This window comes from Solenopsis invicta, chromosome 1 (genome assembly GCF_016802725.1).
Source record: "Solenopsis invicta isolate M01_SB chromosome 1, UNIL_Sinv_3.0, whole genome shotgun sequence".
Lineage (NCBI taxonomy): Eukaryota > Metazoa > Arthropoda > Insecta > Hymenoptera > Formicidae > Solenopsis > Solenopsis invicta.
In genome coordinates, this window is record NC_052664.1 from 21,282,025 (window position 1) to 21,303,638 (window position 21,614).

At 33.3% G+C, this 21,614-nt stretch overlaps 1 protein-coding gene across 7 annotated transcripts; it reads right to left on the minus strand.

Moving 5' to 3' along the window:
* Positions 1-2,770: 2,770 nt before the first annotated feature.
* LOC105194779 (neuroglian) lies at positions 2,771-20,300 on the minus strand. Of its 7 annotated transcripts, XM_026131262.2 has the most exons (14): positions 19,968-20,299; positions 15,806-15,881; positions 15,645-15,668; positions 14,753-14,885; positions 12,674-14,089; positions 12,089-12,549; positions 11,281-11,637; positions 10,655-10,913; positions 10,251-10,571; positions 9,919-10,138; positions 9,532-9,688; positions 9,178-9,450; positions 8,280-8,372; positions 2,771-8,044 (listed from the first exon to the last, which is right to left on the minus strand). In XM_026131262.2, exons 2-13 carry the CDS (start codon positions 15,858-15,860, stop codon positions 8,281-8,283), a joined length of 3,768 nt encoding a protein of 1,255 aa, XP_025987047.1. In that variant the 5' UTR covers positions 15,861-15,881; positions 19,968-20,299; the 3' UTR covers positions 2,771-8,044; position 8,280. The 7 variants fall into 7 exon arrangements, with proteins under 7 accessions (XP_025987047.1, XP_025987044.1, XP_025987045.1 ...); XM_026131259.2 differs by lacking the exon at positions 8,280-8,372 and having other exon boundaries at positions 19,968-20,300; XM_026131260.2 differs by lacking the exons at positions 8,280-8,372; positions 19,968-20,299 and adding an exon at positions 19,462-19,938.
* Positions 20,301-21,614: the final 1,314 nt, after the last annotated feature.

Consider the following 21,614-nt stretch of genomic DNA (forward strand, 5'->3'; position numbering starts at 1 on the left):
ATAACATTCGATATAACGTTTGCGATTATCACTTGTAAAAATGTTTGGTGAAAAATCTAAGACGGCCTGGTTCTCATCCCTATCGCACTTTTAAATAATTGTATCTTTGTAAAACATACGATATAACGTTTGAGATTATCACAAACGGGTAAAAAGATTTGATGAAAAATGTAAAATTCTACAATCCTTTCAAATTAAGGGAATTTAAAATTACATTTTTATTCTATAAAAAATTAAATTTAGAATAATACTAATAATTTTCGCTTCTTACTCAATCGAACAATTATAAAAAAAAAAAAGTATAAATTGACAAGGTCTGACTTTCTATATCAAAGCTTTCCTCCTTTCAATATCACATAGATATATTTTTAAATAATTTTATCTTCATGAAACATTTGATATTACCTTTACGATTATCGTGTGAAAAGATCTAGCGAGAAATCTGTAATGGCCTGATTCCCTATCGCACTTTTAAATAATTGTATCTTCGTAAAATATTCGACATATGTTTACGATTATCGCAAACCTATAAAAAAAATTTGATGAAAAATCTGAGACTGTCCGATTATGCAATTCTTTCAAATAAAGAGAATTTAGAATTATATTTTTATTCTATTAAAAAAATTAAATTTAGAATGATAATTTTCGCTTCTCGTTCAGTCAAGTAATTATATAAAAAAAAAAAAAATAAATTGACAGGATGTAACATTCTATTCAAACAAAAATTTTCCTCCTTTCTATATCAAATAGATATATTTTTAAATAATTTTACCTTCGTGAAACGTTTGACATTATCTTTGCGATTATCGTTTGTAAAAAGATCTAGCGAAAAATCGAAGACAACCAGGTTTTAATTTCATTTTTTTGATTCTCTGGAAATTGTGATATTTTTTTAAATTTTTGCTGAAGGAGAACAAGCTAATTTCGAATGACACGACTATTTCTTGTTTTCACTCGCCTTTCGGCCGCACAATTATACGATGAAGAGTAAATTCGTATATACGGCGCGTGTGATTCTACGCACCGCTCTCGGTGCAGCTCCGCGGGAGCGGCCGACAGCGAATTCAATTAGGATTGCGGCGGCTGTGCAAAAACATTCGATCAGGAATAAACCGGCGCTGCCTGCCTGCCTGCCTGCTTGCGGACGCTCTTATAGCTCGTCGCTTTCCAGTTCACGAGCCCATGTATAACGCGCATGGGATCGGAGATCAATCGTACGTTTTATCGTCACGGACTCCTCCTGCGTGGCAGATGTCTCCGATTATCCCTCAAAATTTCATGGCTACGCAGGGTGCCCCTAACAGAGCGCTTCCCTTCAAATATAGATTCTTTAGACCATTTTTCTGTCGCTTTTACCTGAACGAGAATATTCTTTTTTTTTCCGAAATTCGTATAATTCACGTATCGCTATAACAATGACGTAACTCGAAAAACAATTTTCCAGTTTCCATTTTGAACCATAAAAATTTTATTATACTATTTTTAAATGCGATTTGGATGTAACGATTTGATCTACTAAATGTAGAGGAATAAGAATGTCGTTAGCTCTTCATGAAAATTCTTTCTTTGTAGGCAAATCAAAAATACAATTTTGATTAATAAATGAACGAGATATACAGAATTAAGAGTGGCACGATCTCATCCAAATATACACAGAAATATAACAACCCCCCGTGAAAGAGAACATCCTTATTTAATACCTTTCTTGGATCTTTCTTTATTCTATTTTCTACATTTATTTTTCAATTATTATTATCTTTGTTAGAGAAGAATGTACTTTTGTATCAACTAAATTTTTTCTCTCTTTGTTCTTTAGATTAAATAACTGTTATATTGTATATCTTGAGCAATATCTTGATGGATTTTCAAGCCCTAAGAGATGTCTTTGTCCGATGCTAAATGATATCGTGGCCGAGTGATCGAAAAGTTACCGTTCGACGCATGCATTCGTTCGTTAGCGAAGTTATATTTCTGTGGACGCGGCTCTCGGATTGTGCCTCCCTTTATTCTCCCTCGATCCTTTATTCGTCTGTAACCGCGACGAGGGAGAGGAAGAAAGAACCCGTAGTAGCTCACAGATCGGGAACACGGACGCAAAAAACCTGTCCGGCATAATCGCATTATCGGTCACATCTCGTTCGATTTCTGTGTTCGCTTAGTGGAATTAAACCCGACGATTGTTTCTATTCTTAATAATAATGATAATTTGTCCCCCGAAAGTAAATAAACAAGTTTGGAAGTTGATACTGCCCAAACTTTCTATGCAAATAAAGTACATATAAGACGCACACAACGCACATTTAAAATTGTATACACATTAAAATATATATATATATATATATATATATATATATATATATATATATATATATATATATATATTATATAATACGAATTCAATATATATTTATATGTATTATATAAATCTAGTTTATAATATATAAATAAACAATATACATTATATGTATAAATATTTTATAAATAAATGTTTAAAAAATTACACATAATTAAAAGTTACATTCTTTTAAAATTGAAATACAAAATTAAATTATAATATTTTTTTCTTTGATTGCAATTAATGTTTAATAACTAAAATAAAAATCTTAATAAACCCAAGCGCGTTTAAAGTTTAACGTGAGTTAAAATTTACAGTGACAACCTGTTATTATATATTCAATTTCATTGTGCCAGATGGGAGTGACTAAACGAAACTCGACTGGCATTATTGGACGTGCATACATCGACGGGTGGAGTGAACTGTGGTACTCACTTTTGTGAATTTCCTTTGTTTTTTTTTATTCTCTTTTTCTGACATGGGAGTTATGCGGGCAAATATGCAGGATGCGTATCAATGCGATCGCGTTCGTGAATGAGTAACTTAAAAATTAAGAGACACAATTATTCGCTTAATTATTATACAACGTAGTGACGTCTGGTCTTGGGTAATCGCTGCTTTACGAGAAGATGAGATTCAATACAGGGTGGCCCATCCGATCGCGCGCGCGCGCGCGAGCGTTTATGCGTTAACTCCCTTGCGTGAGGATGAAAATGTTCACGATGAAAGTTAGGCCATTTATGCCCTTTGTATTGCTTGTAGTAGTTCTGCGTGATTTTCGATAAAAGTTTGCGATTATTCAAAGCGCCACGAGTGGACGGCCCTGCGCATTATTTCTAGACTGTATTTTGCATTTTTTTTTATCTCGTAGAAAAATTATCTAAAACCGCGATGCCGATGCGAGAATACACAAAATGCGCTCTCTTTATAGCTGCATATGTAATATTATAAACGGCGAAAAATACATCGGCATATCAGTAATATCGGGATAATATACAATGAAGGATTCGCACGGTAAACGGGCACACGTTGAGTTATATCATTGAGATTCATTGTTTTCGCGTCGACTCTTCTTATAGCAGATCGCCCTTGAACGACGATTGCAACACCTTTAAGTAACGAATGTTCGACGAGTATTGAAGTTGGAAAGTTGAGAGATACGTTAATTATTAACAACTTGATAGAATCTATCTTCGTTTGTTCCACTTAACAACAGGACAGTCAATATGATGCGTAATATGATCACGATTGAGCTAATCGAATGAACACTTTGTATATTACAAAATAATTGAGATTCAATAGAAAATGCACTATAAAAAGAGTCAAGACTTTTTTTCGGAGTAACGTGTGCTCGTTATACAATGAACACTCTTTAATAAGTCACGAATCGTTTCCCTTGTCAAACGCATTCTAATATCAAGCAGAATAGCAATAGATATTCTCGCCCTTCGTCGAGGTAACGCAAATACCTCAGAAACACAGTCGAAAGACCGATGGCTGCCGCAAAGCGCGCGTCTATTATAGATAGGATCGCGCAATAAACGCAAATGCTTTTTTCTATACAAAGTATAAAATTATAAAAAAAAAGAAATACAAAAAAATAATACAGCGTACGAAAATACGAGGTGCGAAAGTTTGGAAGTTTGTATATATATATGTATACAACATTAGCTGTCAACGCGTCTAACTGATGGTTCAACGGTGCAGAATGAATGAATCTCGCTATATTTCGGTAAATATCGATAAATATCTAGCGCAATAGAAAAATACTCTAAGAATGTAAACGCGCTCGTGTGTGCATGTGTTGTGTATGTGTGACTTGGACATCGAGATTCGAAACACTTCGTCAATTTCGTCACGGTTATTGCTCCAGCAGTCGCACGTTAGAGATATTGATCCGAGAATGCAATCTTATACTTGTCTATATAGGTAATTGCGGTTTCGATTGCAAGTTCAGAGATTGCACAGTTGTACTATTGATTGTGCACCGGCGATATTAGATTAACTCGTATATCGTTAATATCGCCCGTTATTACGTTTCGTTTATGGTACGTACGCACACCATAAGTCTACAAATTACATAGCATCGCATCGGGTGAACTCATAAATAATTTCTTCGGTTGAGAACGTGTCACTGCTTGCCCAGTCTTTATCGTCGCAACCGTCATAGAAGTTTACGGTTTACCTAATTAACGCAAGCTTTTTTTTTAACGTCAATATGTAATAACATCATAACGGATATATAATACGAAAACGCTCATTTCTTATTACGATAAGCCAATAATACGGATTGGATCGAGTTACAAGTAACTTCCATTTCTTTTGTTTTTCTATTTTCATACATATTTCTGTTTAATTTTTTTGTAGAATTTCTTTTTGTGGACCTGGATCATGTGACGTGAGTTTTGGCCTTTTGTCACTTCGTTAAAGTCAGAAATACGAGCTACCATTAACTCTTTTAAAATCACATGTGGAGAAAGAAACCGATGGAAACCGATTCCATGTTTGTCAAACCGTCGCCACAGCATGCGCTGAATATTTTTTCAGCTGCTGCTGTAGCATTATCCCTATAATTCGAATTCCCAAAGTATCACGTGGCAAATGCCTTTCCATTCTATTTTTTGTCAAATCACGCTTTACACCTTCATCCGTTTTCTTTCGATAATGAATTTTTAAACAGTTCATAGTATGGCGAAAAAACGTGTGTTTAAAAATTTCTTATCCTGAAAAATTTTTGAAAATAGCTGTGCGCGGTTGCGGACGTGATCGGGTCAAATATATTCAAGATTTTTAAAGCCCATTTGTCGCTTATAAATTTTGATTGTGTAGTAAAAGATTAGAGGGATAAATGTGTATAAGAGCTATTTCGTCTTTATATGTGCGAGACGGCGCCACATAAATAGAGAAGAAATGGATGTCCGACTGTTAAGGTCGCAATGCCATTGTTTAACTTCATGTTTTAAAAGAATGAGTGGTTATTTGAGGAAACAAAAGTCATTCGCCACGGTGATTTATTTAAGGGATTTCTCAAAAAGATGAATATATGGGGAAAATTTACTAGGAAATTATTTATGACTCAATCCAATAGAAAGAAATCTTAATCTTATGTGACGTCCAAGTCACTTGTACAGGATGTTCGGCAAAAAAGACCGTAACAAATATATTTCAATTAGAAGAATAATTCTGTATCCAGTATAAGAACGTCCTTTGTATAAGAATTTATCTTGAAAAAATCCTGTCCGGTATAAGATATATCATTTAAGAATACTATACTTCGTGATTTTTCGCACATATGTATGTATATAAATATTATACACTTTGTACCTATCTTTCTTTCACTTTATCTTTGTACCTGACATATTTGCTTGCGACACTTTTGCAGACAACCTGTACATCGCATTGACTACATTTAACTTAACGGTTATCTAAACAAATTGTACAAATTGTACTTAAAGGTCTAAACAAATTTTAACATCCCATACACTAAGTAATAATAATTATAGTTGCTCTGTTGTGATCGTCGCGTATCTTTTTAAGAATTACTCGCATAATAATTCATAATTAATATATATATATAATGTCTCTCTCTTTTTTCTTCTCTCTCTCTCTATATATATTTATATATATTTAATATCTTCATATATTAAATAATATAGCATTACCTTAGAATTATTGGATTATAATAAAATTACCAAAAAGCAAAGTAAACTCTCATAAAAATAAAAGGGTTTTCGTCGAAGCATGTTTCACATACAAAAGCAACAATTACTTATAGAGGCCTTGCGATTTCTGTTATCTACTTGTAGTGCATATACAATCTTCTTTTTAATATTACTTTAATATTCTTTACTATCTCTCGCATATCCTTATTGTTTTCGCGCATACACGCGCCCACGTGTGTGTGTAAAGTGTGTTTGTTAATAATGAAAGTGTAAAGTGCATGATAATTATAGATTATTATTCGTTCAGTTAGATTTGGCCCTTTTTCGGCAGAGTAAAAATTCATCGCGGCTAAAGGTTCTTAGTGTAACTGTCCATTACGAGATTAAAGTTAAAATCAGTCGAAGCCAGATTGCGACACTACATCATTTACAAATTTTTTATTTTTACACAAGATTGCATGTTAATATGTAATGTTACTCGTTAATATATTAAGCATCCCTATTTCAAATAAAAAATTAGATAATTTTAATATATTATAAAAATCGTGTTATTACTTTTAATAATTTAATATTCAATTCAATAATTTAGTTTAATTTATGCATGTGAAACAGCAAACAATTTTCAAGCATTTCCTATTTTATTATATCAATTTCAATGATTACGATTTTATGATTTTTATTTTCTTTTGTTCAAGCGCTTATCACGAAAATCACACTATATTCCATTTAAAGCAAGGAATCACTTTTGCAAATCGCGTGTTAGACATAAGTAATAGTTACTGCAGGTATTTATAAATCCAATGTAGGCACCAATATTTAATTCCTTGTAGATATATTTTAATATACAGTCGGTCAATGTAACACGTTAATATAATATAAGAATTTTGAAACTGAATTTTGCAGTCTTTTTGCTTATTTATACATGTACTTAAACTTTTCTTAAAAATAATTTCCTTCTATTACATTTATACATAATGTTTCAATGTCATTTATTTAAAAATGTTATTGTTCATATTTGTTTAGATTATTTCAATGTTGCAAAATGTCTTCTCTTATATTATAATATAATATGTACTGTTGGAGAATAAAAAAAAACAAATTTCTATTGACAAAGTATAAATAAAAAATTATTTTGGCATAAACAAATTTTAAAAACGACTCAGTACTTGTATCATAAGCAATGCTCACTTTTAATCAAATCAATTTCCAATTTGTTTTAATTACAACGCTATATTTCACGTTATATTAGAAGAGATATGCACACGTTCATAAAACTAAAAACCAACGCGAAAAATTTAGAGATCATATTGTAAAATACATTGGATACTACATGCAGTCTTAAAAGTACTTTACATTTCCACGAGTTTGGAATAACACGGATGCAACTCGTATACCTCTGTCACCAATTGGAGTGTCTATTTCAACCTGGCTTTGTCAAAGATATTACGGTCAATGCTATTAGAATAGTTTCTACAATACTATTTCCATAAATAGCTTGCACGCTATGAAACACCTATAATGTTCTTGGGTTTTATAATTAAAATAGAGATATGATTAATCGTTAACATTTGTTTGATAATATAAAGTAAATAATTATCATAATGAGAAATTAATCTTTTACATACTACACTTCCGTTGTAAAAAAAATCTAAAAAAAAAAGGTTAAAAAGTTTGGAATGTTCGTAGTATTTTAATTGATTAAAAAACTCAAAATCACAATTATTGAAGATTTACAGTATTTTGGATGATTATAAAAGACAGTCATGGTTCCTACAGAAACTATAAAACCCAAAACCCAGAGTCTAATTGGCAGTATAGTGTTGGACATTGCGCCCAGCGCAAGGTGCATAGCAGAGCTGCTGCAATAACCAAGGATCGGGCGGATCCTTGACCGTAACGAGAAAAAATTTTTTATGCGGCTTTGATTAAGTTAGTTGCGGATGTTACACGTACGTGGCCATAGTACCAGTCGGAATGGGTGGTGTTTCCTCTGGTCTACCTTTAGGTCCGTATTGTCCGATGAAGGATCCATCCTCCGTAAAACGCCCTAGAACAAAAAAAGAATTCTATTACATAGAAAATATATAAAAATATAACACTAATATACATATGTATACCTAAAGACTTTTTTTCATTTTAAAAATAAATTTTGTCATCATTAAAATAATAAAGTGGATATGGCTATAAACAGTAACATGCAATTTTATAAGATATTGTAAAAATATATTAATTTCCAAATTAATTGATTAAAGCATGAATGCGAACAAGTTTATTGAACTTACCTTAGACTAGAGTGGCAAATGCTTGTGAATTTGGTTCCTGCTTACGATGTCGGCCATACTGACCAATGAAAGAACCATCTTCGTTCATGCCCTCTGTGTAAGTCAAGCAATGAAGCAAATAAAACATATAACGAAATATACGTGAAAAATTGAAAATAAAATAGTCTAACACAAATACAATATAAATGAATACAACTTTTGTAATTGCGGCTGCAAAGTGTATACAAAATGAAAAGCACAATTACATGGTACAAGAAAAATTTGAATAAGTGTGAAAATAAACTCAGCTGTGCTCACATGAAATATGAGACTCGCCATTTCATTATGCTTTCTATACTAAGGTATTAAAAACGAAAATATTAATTACAAAAATATTAAAATTTGGTGCATTTATCAACGTGACAACAATACGTACCCTATTTTATAAGTCAAATTTTCCAAACTCCCTCTCCCTTTTTTTAATTCCTCTATTCTCAACAGATATCTACTTCAAGTTAATTTTCCTTTTTGGCATTGCACTTTCTTCTATCTTTTTATTTTACTACGCGTAAATTATACGTACACATATATTGTACAACGTATGTGTAAATTTGCATACGTTGTTTTTTATTTGTTTTCTAATTCTACATGGATAGAACATAATCTGTGCATGTGCTATTAAAATATGAAAAGCAAAAAAAAAAAAAATTGAAAATAGAGGATTTACTTGATCTCGATGATTTAAAATTAAAGGAATTTGACTGTACATGTACATTGTGAAATGTATGTATAGATAACTAATCAGTTATCATAATATTTAATTCGAAAAATACGTGCAGCAAATGTTTTTAATTACAAACTGAAGACTATTCTAGATATATTTTTAGCAATTCCAAGTATAGAATTTTAAATCAATTACCTGTATCACCATCACCATATTCCGCCATGGAATCAGTATCAGATTCAGGATGTTTACCATCCTGATGAGAAGAAGATGCCAAGGATGCACGTCCGCCAGCCGATTTGGTGTCTAACGGTTGCGAATACTCGTGGAATCCACCCTCATCGGGATAATCTCCGCGACCGGCGGCCAATTCACGCTCATGGACCGCGTACTTTCCACCTCTGTTTCGTTTAATCACGCAAACAATTATCAGCACCAAAAGAAGGATGGCAATTGCTAGCATCATCCCTGTAAAAATATTGTTGTTTTTGACAAGTGTCAATCGTCAAGAAAATTGATTAAAAAAAATTGATTAGAGAGAAACATTACCAATAAACCAGCCGGCTGTCGCAACATTTTCCTTCGGTTGAATAATTGGTCCTTCGCTACTCGTCTCTACTTCTTTAGGGGCACTCTCGCTCAGGTAATCTCCGTCAACAGCAACAACCGACATTATGTAAACTTCACCACTTTGAAGACCACGAATCTGTGAGATTGAACAATTTTTTAATAATCGTACGATTGTTTATCTAGTTTATAATATGGAATGGAACATAGTTAGGTACAATCAAAATGCAAATTTAATGAATACATTATTAATTACAATCTAGACATGATAATCTAAGACTGAGACACAAGACATGAGATCTGAATTCGTTAAAAACGAGGTACATTGTGAAAGCCTTGTGCATAAATAATTTATAATTGTAAACATACCTCAATGTATGTCGATTGGAACTCGGGCTTTGTTTCCATAAATATCGTTTCGCCTTTCAGCTTATACTTGACGAAGAAATGGCTTCCCGGATTACCGTTCAAATTCGGCAACCAAATGACCCTTACGTTTGAATATCCATTCTCCACTGGTACGGTTTCCCATGTAAAGTGTGGGACGTCAGGTCGTTGAGACGTTCTTGTCTTTTGCTCAATAAAATAACTACACAAATACACAAGCAACATACATAAAATAACATAAAGTAATGTTTATAAGTTTACGTTTTGTAAGTATTACTAATGTTTAACTTTTTACTTGTAATTGCGACACTTACTCATTGCCTTCACCGACCCTGGTTGTGGCACGTATGTGAACGCGATATATCGTGTCGGGCGCTAGTGCGGCTAATTTGGCACTCGTAGCTTGTGGATCCGTAACATGCGGTTTTCTCTCAAGTAACGTTCCCAACTTTGTGCCGTTCACAACTTGATAATAAATTTTATATCCGGTTAATATACCGTTCGGTTCCGCGGGCCGCGTCCACACTAAAAACAGCGCACTGGATCCCATGGGGAATGCTTCGAGACTGAGTACTGTTCCTGGTACTCCTTCTGGCATGTCAAAGCTTAATGTCTCAGACGAAGGACCGGCATACCTATACAAAACAAACGTTATTTAAAGACAAGATAGTTACGAAAAGTAAAATAGGATAATATATAATTGAATAAGTGATATTACCTGCCGTTGTAAGCAAGTATTCTTGCGAAATTTTTGCTATATGGAACGAATTTCGTGATTAAAGCATGCGTTTTATTTCCACCACGAATATCAATCTCGCGCATTCCCTTCTCGCCGTCTTTGTCCGTCCATGTTTGAATTTTGTATCCTTGCAATTCGCCCCTTACCGTATCCTCAGGTACCGAACTCCACGACAGCTGAGCGGTTGTACCAGATTTTATTTGATTTAGTGTAAAATTACCAGGTGCTTGTAGAGGTACTGAAATAGCAATTTAATGTTTTATCAGCTGGGAAGTTGATATGTTACATAAATATTGATGTTAATATAATAAGTTCCTATGTACAATGTACTGCTAAATTAAAAATAGGAATTAGAGTTTTAGAATCAATTTCTTCAATAAATAATATAAATAAATAATAAATTATGTTGTGTCTTATACAATACCATTTATGCCTTATATATTATTCATATTATCCATTGTGCGTTATGTTTTATGTCTATGCCTAATTTTCATTTCAAATATTTAATATTTATTTCTAACAAGAGTGTCTAATATTACCTTCATTGTACGCAGGGCTTTAATATATCGTAATAATAAAATAAAGCAATTTTATCAGCGAATTACCGTCTTCTCCGGAATATCCGATAACTTCCTCAGCTGGAATTCTACATTCTCCTTTCTCGTTTATTGCAACGACTTTAATTCTGTATTTCTGATAAGTAGGTTGATTTTCCACCAGCACATTATTTTTCCTCCAATCATGTACATCAACTGTAACCCAGTTTTCACCTGGTATATCTCTTCTGTAAAATATCTTGTATAGAAATTTGGGCCCATTGTGCTCTATCTGCGGCATGGTGGTCCATAAAATAACCAAATTTTGCGGCGTTGTACCCTTGCCCATAACATTGTCCGGATTTTTGTAAGGAACGTCCGGTTCGGTGGTACAAACCTCGCTGTGTGGTGACGGTAGAGAAGGACCTGCGTCAGAAAACAATATCAATACGTTTATAATGTATTTGTTCTGGAGAAAAGATAATAACTATGATAAATCGATTTGAAAATTTTAACCACTTTGCGCTACTATAGTGGCTTCCCTCTAGACTAGACAATCGTTTAATGAAGAGTCATAGTGGCACTCTTCTATATTTCGATATTTCTTTGTTATGTATGTATGCGTAATTCTTAGATATACAGTATATAAACAGTGAAACATTGACGACGCTACTAATATCATTAATATAATATTATAATATCTTGTCTGATCGCATTATGCGGCTGAGCTATGCGTACAGGAGTGTAGTTCTGGTATTCAGCTCAACTTAGCGAAAAGGTTCACATCTGATTTATCATTTATTAATATTGATTAATGAATTAAATATCATTACAATTTAGTTTGAATAATCTTTTCTAATTTTCAAGAGTAACTCACCAATTTTATTCCATGCAAGGACGCGGAATGTATAATTAGCCCAAGGTGACATAGGTACTTCGTATCTCAAATCCGTAGCTGGGACGTGATCTCTGGATATCTCCCAAGTATCTGGTGTAAAAGTAGTATTGTATTGAATCGTGTAACGCAGAATAGGAGCTCTGTTATCTCCCATAGGTATCCATTCAACCATAGCCGAGTTGGACTTGCACTTGATGCTGACTAATCGCGGCGCATTAGGTACATCCTGAACTATCAGCGTCGCTTGTGCTCTCGTTTCGTCGAGATCAGTACGGGCGACACATGTGTAGATACCGGAATCTAATTCAGTCGTCTTTGTGATCATTAAAGAATAATCGGTGCTTCGTACGAATCTCGGTTCCATCTCGAAATCTATTGGTTCACCATTACTCAGCCAGTCTATGGTTAGAGGTAGAGTCGGATCACCAACGGCATTGCACCTAAAACATAAAAAAAAAGGATAAGCAAGATTTTTTAATTATACATCAGGTTACAGATTTACTTTCACTTCTCTCAAGATATATCTATATTCAATATTTCTTGAAATATCTCGTGAAATTTTACCTGAATGTGGCAGTAGAACCTGCTGCTACCTCGTAGTCCTCCGGTTTATCCGTTATCTTGGTGTGCTCTTTCACTATCAAACTAGCGGACGCATTCACCTTACCGAATTTATTGGAAGCGTAACACGTGTAAATACCGGCGTCCAGGAATATCACGTTCTCGATCTCTAAATCACCTACATCCAGGGTCTTGTAACGGCCGCCGGTTAATTCTAGTCCGTTCCTAACCCACTTGACCTCGGGCTTAGGCGCACCGAAAACGCGGCACGTGATCCGGATGGTTTTGCCATCGACCGTGCTCAAGTCCGTGGGCGGTTGCGTGATATCCGGATAGAGCGCCAACACGTTCACATATACATCCTTATAAACGTATCCCAATGAATTGGTAGCGTTGCACCCGTAATTTCCTGTATCTTTTTTCACCAGTCTCTCGATAATAATGGAATTTGGCGTGACCTTCCTTCTAATGTTCGGCGGTGCTTCAGAAATCGGTTTACCGTTGTGGATCCACTTGATCTCGGGAACAGGCACTCCGCTAGCCTCACATCTGATCTCTACAGTCTCATCCTCCGCAGCATTCACGAACTCTGGCTCAACGGTGAAATATGGCACGGCCATTACTTGCAGGCTTATCGAATATGACTGAGCTGATCCCACTCCGTTCGATGCCTCGCAGGTGTATTTTCCCTCATCCTCAAAATTGACATGTTTTATAATGAGAGATTTGCCATAATTTCCTTGAGTTATTCTATCACTCGGCTTGAGCAAATGACCATTTTTGCTCCAAACTATTTGCGGCAAAGGCGTTCCTCCAAATATACAGTACAGTTCTACCTTCTTACCACGCAGAGCAACTTCGTTCTTCCTGCTAACGTATTGCCTCTCAGGAGGATGTTTGTTCTGACCGGCGGACGCGCCCGTAGAAATTACGTTTAGCAAAACCTTATTGCCAACTTTGTATTCGTTTCTGAACACAGATGTGGCAGCGCAGGCATAATAAAAGTCATCCGAAGCATCGTTTCTCGTGACATTGCTGAACCAGAGATTACCTTCCGGATCGAGAGTCATCCTCGAGTTATTGATTGACTTAATACCACCAGAGATATCCTGAATCAGCCAATAAACATTTGGTTTGGGCCAGCCATCAGGTGGCTGGCAGGTAAGTTTGAAGGGGGAACCCTCGTTCGCGCTCAAGGTCATTGGACTTTCATCCTTAAACGAATTTAATTCAGCTTTTCGGACAAACACCGAATTCGATGTAGCTATGCCCCATTCATTCTCGGCGAAGCATTGGTACTGTCCCAAGTCCTCGTCTCTCGGTCTCGAGATTACCAATGTGCCTCTACCAGGTTGTTGAGAAATGCGATCGTCATACGCCGGCCATTCAAAGTTCTTTCCATTTTTAATCCAACGATACCTATATAATATTGTATAATATTAGAATTTCTTATGCCTTGAATCATGTTTCTAGCATACAATAAAGTTGTATATAATTATGTATCACATTAATCTTTACATAATATATTTACACATAAATTATCAAAATTTAACATTGATATACTATATAACATGATAAATTTAACATATAAGTTTTATAAGTTGTTTTTTTATTTATAAAAAAACTGTCTTCTCACAAATTTATAAAAAAACTGTCTTCTCACAAATAAAAACTATGTATTAGTTTTTATTTGTTTATATAAAAAGCTCCGTCAACGCCCATATGGTTATAGATAAGTCAAACATCTGTATTAGTGATGATTATTTCACACATCCTAAAGCTATGACATCATTCTTGTAATTAAGATCGACCGGTTGCACCGGCTTCTCTATGTATTGCACAAGATGAATAAGCTCGACGTAAGTGCAATGAAAGATGAATGAGATATTCCGAAAGTACGTTCTTGAATTCCTTTCTGGAGCAACTTAACAAGTGGTATATTTACATAATAGCTATTTCCTCGATAACTCCACTTGTAGGCACTATCTAATAGTGTCAACGGACAAAGCGAAAAGCAACTTAAAGATTTACGATATTTAATGTATTAAACAGAGTCTAAAAAAAGAAACAGCAGATACATACGTTGGAACTGGCTCTCCTTCCGCTTCGCACTCAATTAGAAATGGTTTATCATTCTCATTGACTTTTGCTTGAGCCACTTGAAACAGCTGCTCGTCCGTTGGCGGCTGTTTAGATATTCGTGGCGGCGATTGAACTAATAAATAAAAAATGTATTAGATTAATTATGCCATGGAAATAAAGGTAAACTAATAAAAAAAGAAACACACAACTATAATCTAAACAAGAATGGGACAAGAGACATTTATAATCATTGTTTAATGTAATGAGATGTCGCTATGACAGATGTTAATGATTTTTAACTTAATTATGGCAGGGGTTACAGCCATAGCTTACTATAACTTGATTGAAATAAATATACCACATTAAGAGAATATAAATAGAATAGAACAAATATAGGTAGAAAAAAAATCAATGTTTCTTTAAAATATATACAAATGCATTCAGACATTTTGAAACTAACGAATCTGGAATCTAACAGAAATATGCTACAGCTCGTATATTGGAATTATGTTGTGTTTATATTGCACAGTGTACATGTTGAAACTATATTGCATCGCATATGTAAATATAAATATAAATAATAATATGCTAACATAATTCACATAGAAACGATTTAGATTATGCTTTTATGAAATGTTTCGCGCACGTTTTAACAGCCAAAGGTATACTGTACAGGTGTAACTGCGTGAATGTACAAATATTGAGGGTATATGATCTGGAATATATAAATAGATGTATACAATGTGTACATGTAAATGTGTGAACACAAAGACATAGCAGCCCCGTGTAAAGAATTTATTCTGTGACAAAAAATGGTCTTGCGTGAATGAGAGATCGCTTATAATGGAAAGCACGATTATGAAAAAACGATTTTCATAATAGTGTGTTTCACCTTCTACGGTATCCGGGACACGTACTATAATTGAAAGTAAAAAATCACAATTTTAATAAAGAGCAATTCATAGCAATTCGTAACGTAATAAAAAAAGATCTTAGCTATGGTCGACTATAATTTGAAGGTATTTCACAGATGATTGAATTATTTATACTTACTTATGGCTGATGCTCCAAGCACCAGCGTGGAAACAATATACACGGTAAGTCTCATTGTCACTTCGTATTCAGAAAACTGAAACAATAAAATTTCGTTTATCGAAGGTTTTTTCTTAATTGAAAATTACAAGAGATAACGGCAACTTCGATCAACTCCGGATTAACTTAATCGGTGATTAACTTAGGGGTTACGTAGTAACGCAGGGTTAAACACAGAGTTAAGTAGTAACTTTAAAAGTTAAATAATAAAAAATTAATAACTTGTATAATTTAATTTAGTTAATTTCAGATAAATTATTTTTTAACTTCAGCCAGTTATTTTTAAAATTTATATAAACTAAAAATTTATATAAACTTCTTTTATAAATAAAAAATTTACCTACGTAAAAGAAAAAGAGCATTCCGTTGTAAAAAAAAAAAAAAAAAAACAATATTTCTTTATTTCATATAAACTTAAAAGAAAATATTAATTTATTTGATGATCAATGTTATAATGGCTTTAATATTTAATAATTTATATTGCTAAAAAATTACGATATTCTAAATTAACATGAATATTCTTGAAAATTAACTTTTAATATAATTTAATCTAATTTTAATGCAACTTTTAACTTTGTTAGTTTTTTGTTTATGCAACTTTTATTAACATAAAGCTACATTAATTTGTTATTAACATAAACAAGTTGGTCTATTTGTTAAATTAATTTTATAAACCATAAACTTTAACTTAATTTAGTTTATAAAAAATATTAATTTGCTCAATTCTTATTAAACAACAAAATATTAATAATCCTACTTAGATTAATAAAATAATATAAATATTATTCGATAAGTTAATCGGAGTTAGCTCAAAGCCCCAAAAATTGGGAAAAAAGTAAAACTATGCTAATAATTTAAAAGCATCTTTCGCTTTCAAAAACTTCCGAGATTGTTCCTCCGAGTACTGTTACATACGAGACGCAATGTAATACTGTAAAGTACAAGCAGAAAAACTATTCTGATTGAAAAGTTTATTAAAGCGATGATATACTTGGTAAGCATATGCCTATCATATGTCAAGTTGTGTTCAATGTGAGACTAGAACTAAAAAAGATTTATACTCGAAACGAATCTTCTTTATTGAAAAAGTCTTTGTTAAAATAACACAATACACATTCTAGACAGTAATTATTTTAATTGTGATAAGGATGTTTTCTGAGAAAAGGTTGGCAAAAATCAACATATGCGAAAAAAACATTTAGAATTCTTCCCTCAAACCAAAGATATTTGGAAAAAGGTTCAGGAAGTTTCTAAAATCATAAAAGACCGAAAGTGCAAAATGAAATTTTATCTGTTACAGTAAAAATAAATCAAAGTGATCGTTTAAATTTAATTTATACTAGTGTTGGGCAAAAATTTAATTAATTTATCAATTAATAATTATGACTAAACATTTAGTTAATTATAATAAATGATTAAGATTTTGTAGCTACTTAAAATAAATTTTAGGCATCAATCAATTAAAATTTTAATTAATAAAATAAATCGATTAAATTGTATGTAATCGTGATTAATTCAGTTAAATGATTGAAAATGATTAACTACTGTTTATTAAAAAATTAATCATTAATTATGAATTGCTAGTTTCACTAATTTATAACACTGATTGATAACTGAATAGAATTGATTAATATAATAAATAAAATTTATTGGCTAATATCAACTTAAATATATTTTTAATGTGATAAATATATTTTTCAAGTTCGTAATTGTTCATAAAAATTATGACTGTAATTTTTGAAATATGGTTAAAAATTAATAATTTATTTTAAATCAACATTTGGTTTACTTCAATAATCGATTAAATCAATCGCATCATGTGTATCATTCATTTTTAGTCAATTACTTTAATTAAAGCTTAATCAATTAATTTAAAAAAAATTATAAGACAATTTATTTCATTAATGACCGATCTCTTCACTAGTTTATACTAATAACATAATATACTAAATTTATCAGTAAAGGTATTAAAGTGATAAAAATATTAAAGTACTAAAAGTATTAAAAGACAAGTAAACGTGAAAAACTCTGCAGAGTATATTATTTTAATTCAGTAAAAGCATACTGTGCGTGTAAAAACTTATTCTATTATCTAAGCCATTTTTTCTTTGGCCTAAGCACACGATACGTCAATAAGCTAACAAACCTCGCCCAACAAAACTCTCATTCCTAGGTAAGCGGACTTCCTGCTATTATAAAACTCACCCTACCTAGCCTATGTCTAGCTTACCTCTAACTTATCTCTATTCCTCAATAAATAAATACATTCCAACTTTTGAGACAAAGGTCTGATTCTGTGTACTCAAGTGTTTTCATTCAGAGCTCTGACAAACAGTATCTCTGTATAAATAGCCAGAAATAAAAGTTTTCCACAAAAGACATCCCCATATAGTTTTATACTATTGCTACACCTCCATACCTAACAGTACATAAAGAATGAACAATTCAAAAGTGACATTCTAAGCTTATCACAATAAATAAAAACTATTTCTTCAAATAATACAAACATTTTTTTATCTATCTTTGAAAAAGTTTTCCTTTATTTTATGATAAATACTTATTATGATAATACTTATTATTATAGATGTATAACCAAATATTTTATAAGGTTTTCATAAAAACTTATACACTTGTTCCTCAATTAAGCAAAAGAATCATATTCAATATGCAAATTAGAGCTCAGCTAATAACTTATTTTTCTGTTAAACGAGAGATGCATTTCGCAAAGAATTTCTGTCAATTAGTATACTTTTACTGTTGTAGCAAGTATATGTTAGGTTAGGTTACTAATAAGTGTTCATTAGTAATAATAAATACAAATATTTTTATTTTTTCTACTCTTGCCAAAACCTTGAGTAATTGTATACACTTGCTAATAAATAAATAAACATAATTATGGATTCTTTACTCTTTTACTCCAAAATATACATTACAGGGTCAACAAAAACTCTATATAGTTTCAGTCATTGATATTGATTTATAGCATTGATTACTAGCTGAATAAAATTGATTAACATAATGAATAAAATTTAACGGTTAATATAAATTTATTTGGCGTGTCGCATTAGACGCATGCTCGTTAAGGCAACGATGACTGTTTTCAGAGATTTCCCAAAAATTTTAAAAACATCGCATTAGGTCCTTGAAAGGCGTATTGCGAGACGTAACAGCACTCGAATTCACTCGATTTCGTTGAAAATAAAAAAGCAATAATCGCAAAAAATTCGTCGCATCCGGCGAACGCGGTAACAAACGTAGTACCGCCTGATTTTCTTCAATTAATCATGTATCACTCCCCGGTCGTGCACCCCGTGGCGCTTTTGCCTTTGCGGTAAAGGTAAACACAAAAATTGAACACACACACACACATATATATATACACACACGAGCATGCGCGTGCGCTTAAAATGCCCCGGCGTGAATCAGCCGCAAGATCGAAGCTGACCCAATTATCTAAAATTTTCAAATTCACCGGGATGTTGTGAGACAGTGGTTGCCAATGGTGACGCGAAGAAAAAATGGGCGTGCACCCGGCGTGCCGAAAGAAACGGAGAAGGAAAAGCAGAGAGAAAAAAAAAAGGGAATAGGTCGACGGGATGGCGTATCATTTCACGTACGCGTCGAAAGGATTACGCTGTATCGATGCCCGCGGGAGAAGCACTCGGAGTACTCGGACGTCGCCGGGACACGTCGGGAGGATCCGCAAGGGATTCGGGCGCTCGTCAGCCGATCGGAACGCGCGTCGTCGTACGTTCGATTCAACGTCGTCGCCGCCGATGATCTCACTCCGTCGTCCTTACGCGGGGGAGGAGGGGGAGGGAGGGCTCTCCTCGCGGAGAGCGGAAACGCGCGATCGAATTGGCAAGCCCCGCGAGAGTCGCGCGAGACGGGCGGCGTCTCGTTCCGGTCTCACCAGGAGGGCGTTCAGATTATTAACGCGATGCACGGTTTCTACCGCTACGGCGTGGCGCGGCGCGGCAAACGGGCGGCGAGAAACGCGAATGGGAACGGGAACGGTAGCAGGGCGAAAAGCGGGCACACCCGCCGCGAGATCGCATTGATCGCCTTCCGTCGCTCCCGCGATCGCTGTCGCGACGCGTCGGTGGCTGATCGACGGACTTACCGTTCCTGGGCGTTCGGTGGCGCGGTCACGGTGCCGAGAACGTCGCTATCACCAGGGCATCGTCGAAAAAACTGCGGAAACCACCGACTCGGATACGTAACCCACCGTACGGTACCGCGCTATTGTGCGTGTAGACGTCTTTTACCCGTGTATATGTGCGTACGTGTGTGCGCTATAACGCGTCGCGCCGCACCGCGCCGCGCTCGGTGTCCCTGGGTGTCTCATGGTGTCTCACCAGTCACCGATCTAGGAGGACTTGGATAAAGTGGGGATCGAGTTTACCTCGTCGGTAACGTCTCCTACCGAAGGATAACTCATTACCGGCGTAGCAGTATTAATAATAGATCAGCTGTAGGATAATTACCGATAATACTCTGAATGCACATGAATATTTTATCCAAGGTTGAGTGTTTACACGTAAAAGTATAAATAATCTATTTTACAACTAAAAATTATCTATTGAATTGTGTTATCTAAATCCTTCTGTATTGTACTATTCTTGTTCTTTTGTTTTGTGTTGGATAGTAGCAGAGAAAAGTCTTCTCTCTGGTAATAGTTAAAAAGTTGAAAGTTAAATAATAAAGTTAAAAAGTTAATAACTTTTGACTTAACTTTAATTGACTTAATTTTTATCTTTAACTAGTTATTTTAGAAACACATAAACTTAAATTTATTAATTTTATTCTTTATAAGTTAACATTTATTTATATAAAAGAAAAAATGCATTTTTACATTAAAAAAGAACAATATTTCTTCATTATTTTATAAAAATTTAATTTACAAATAAAATATTAAATTTGACGCTGTACATAACATAATTGTTTTGAGTAATTTATAACTTTAAAATAACTTGTAAATTTCTGATTTAATATGAATAATGCCTTTCAAAATTAACTTTTAAGTTAATTTAATCTTAATGTAATTTTTAACTAGTTTTAAGTTAGTCTTTTGTTTATGAAACTTTCAACAATTAAATTTATGAACGATTAACTTTAATTTATATAGTTAAAAAAATATTAACTTATCCAACTCTAGTGTTATTCAATCTATAATAATTTACATTGCTCTTCACAAAAAGTGTAAACAATATATAGAGATATAATAAAATTTTTATCATAACCTAATTTTATCCAAGTTTGGCCAGAATCTTGTGCTATAAATTTCAAAATTACATTTATGTGGATCGTTTACATATATTGTTTACGTTAACAAAAGTGTAAACATAACGTGCAAACAATGTTATAAATTGAATAAAACAATACAGAAAAAAGTGAAGTTATAAAATAATTGACATTATATTTTACATTGTACACATATAATCTAGATTACTTATATTTTACATATAATTAAATGCTCAACACTGAAAATTATGTTCCATTTTGTAATTTTTAATATTGTTGCAATAATAAAATGAAAACTTATTATTAAAAACAAAATACATAATTTTTACTATTTCTGATGAAACATAAATCTTTTAGGGTCCATATAGATTATTATTTACAGATGACATATGAAATATACGATCTGTTTCTTTTAACTGAACTTGAATTTCTTACATGATTCATCTTTCCTACTCTTTCTTCTCCTATTGTGAGATAAAAAAAGAAAAATAAACTGTACAAAAAGTTTAACTAAAAAGAACTACAA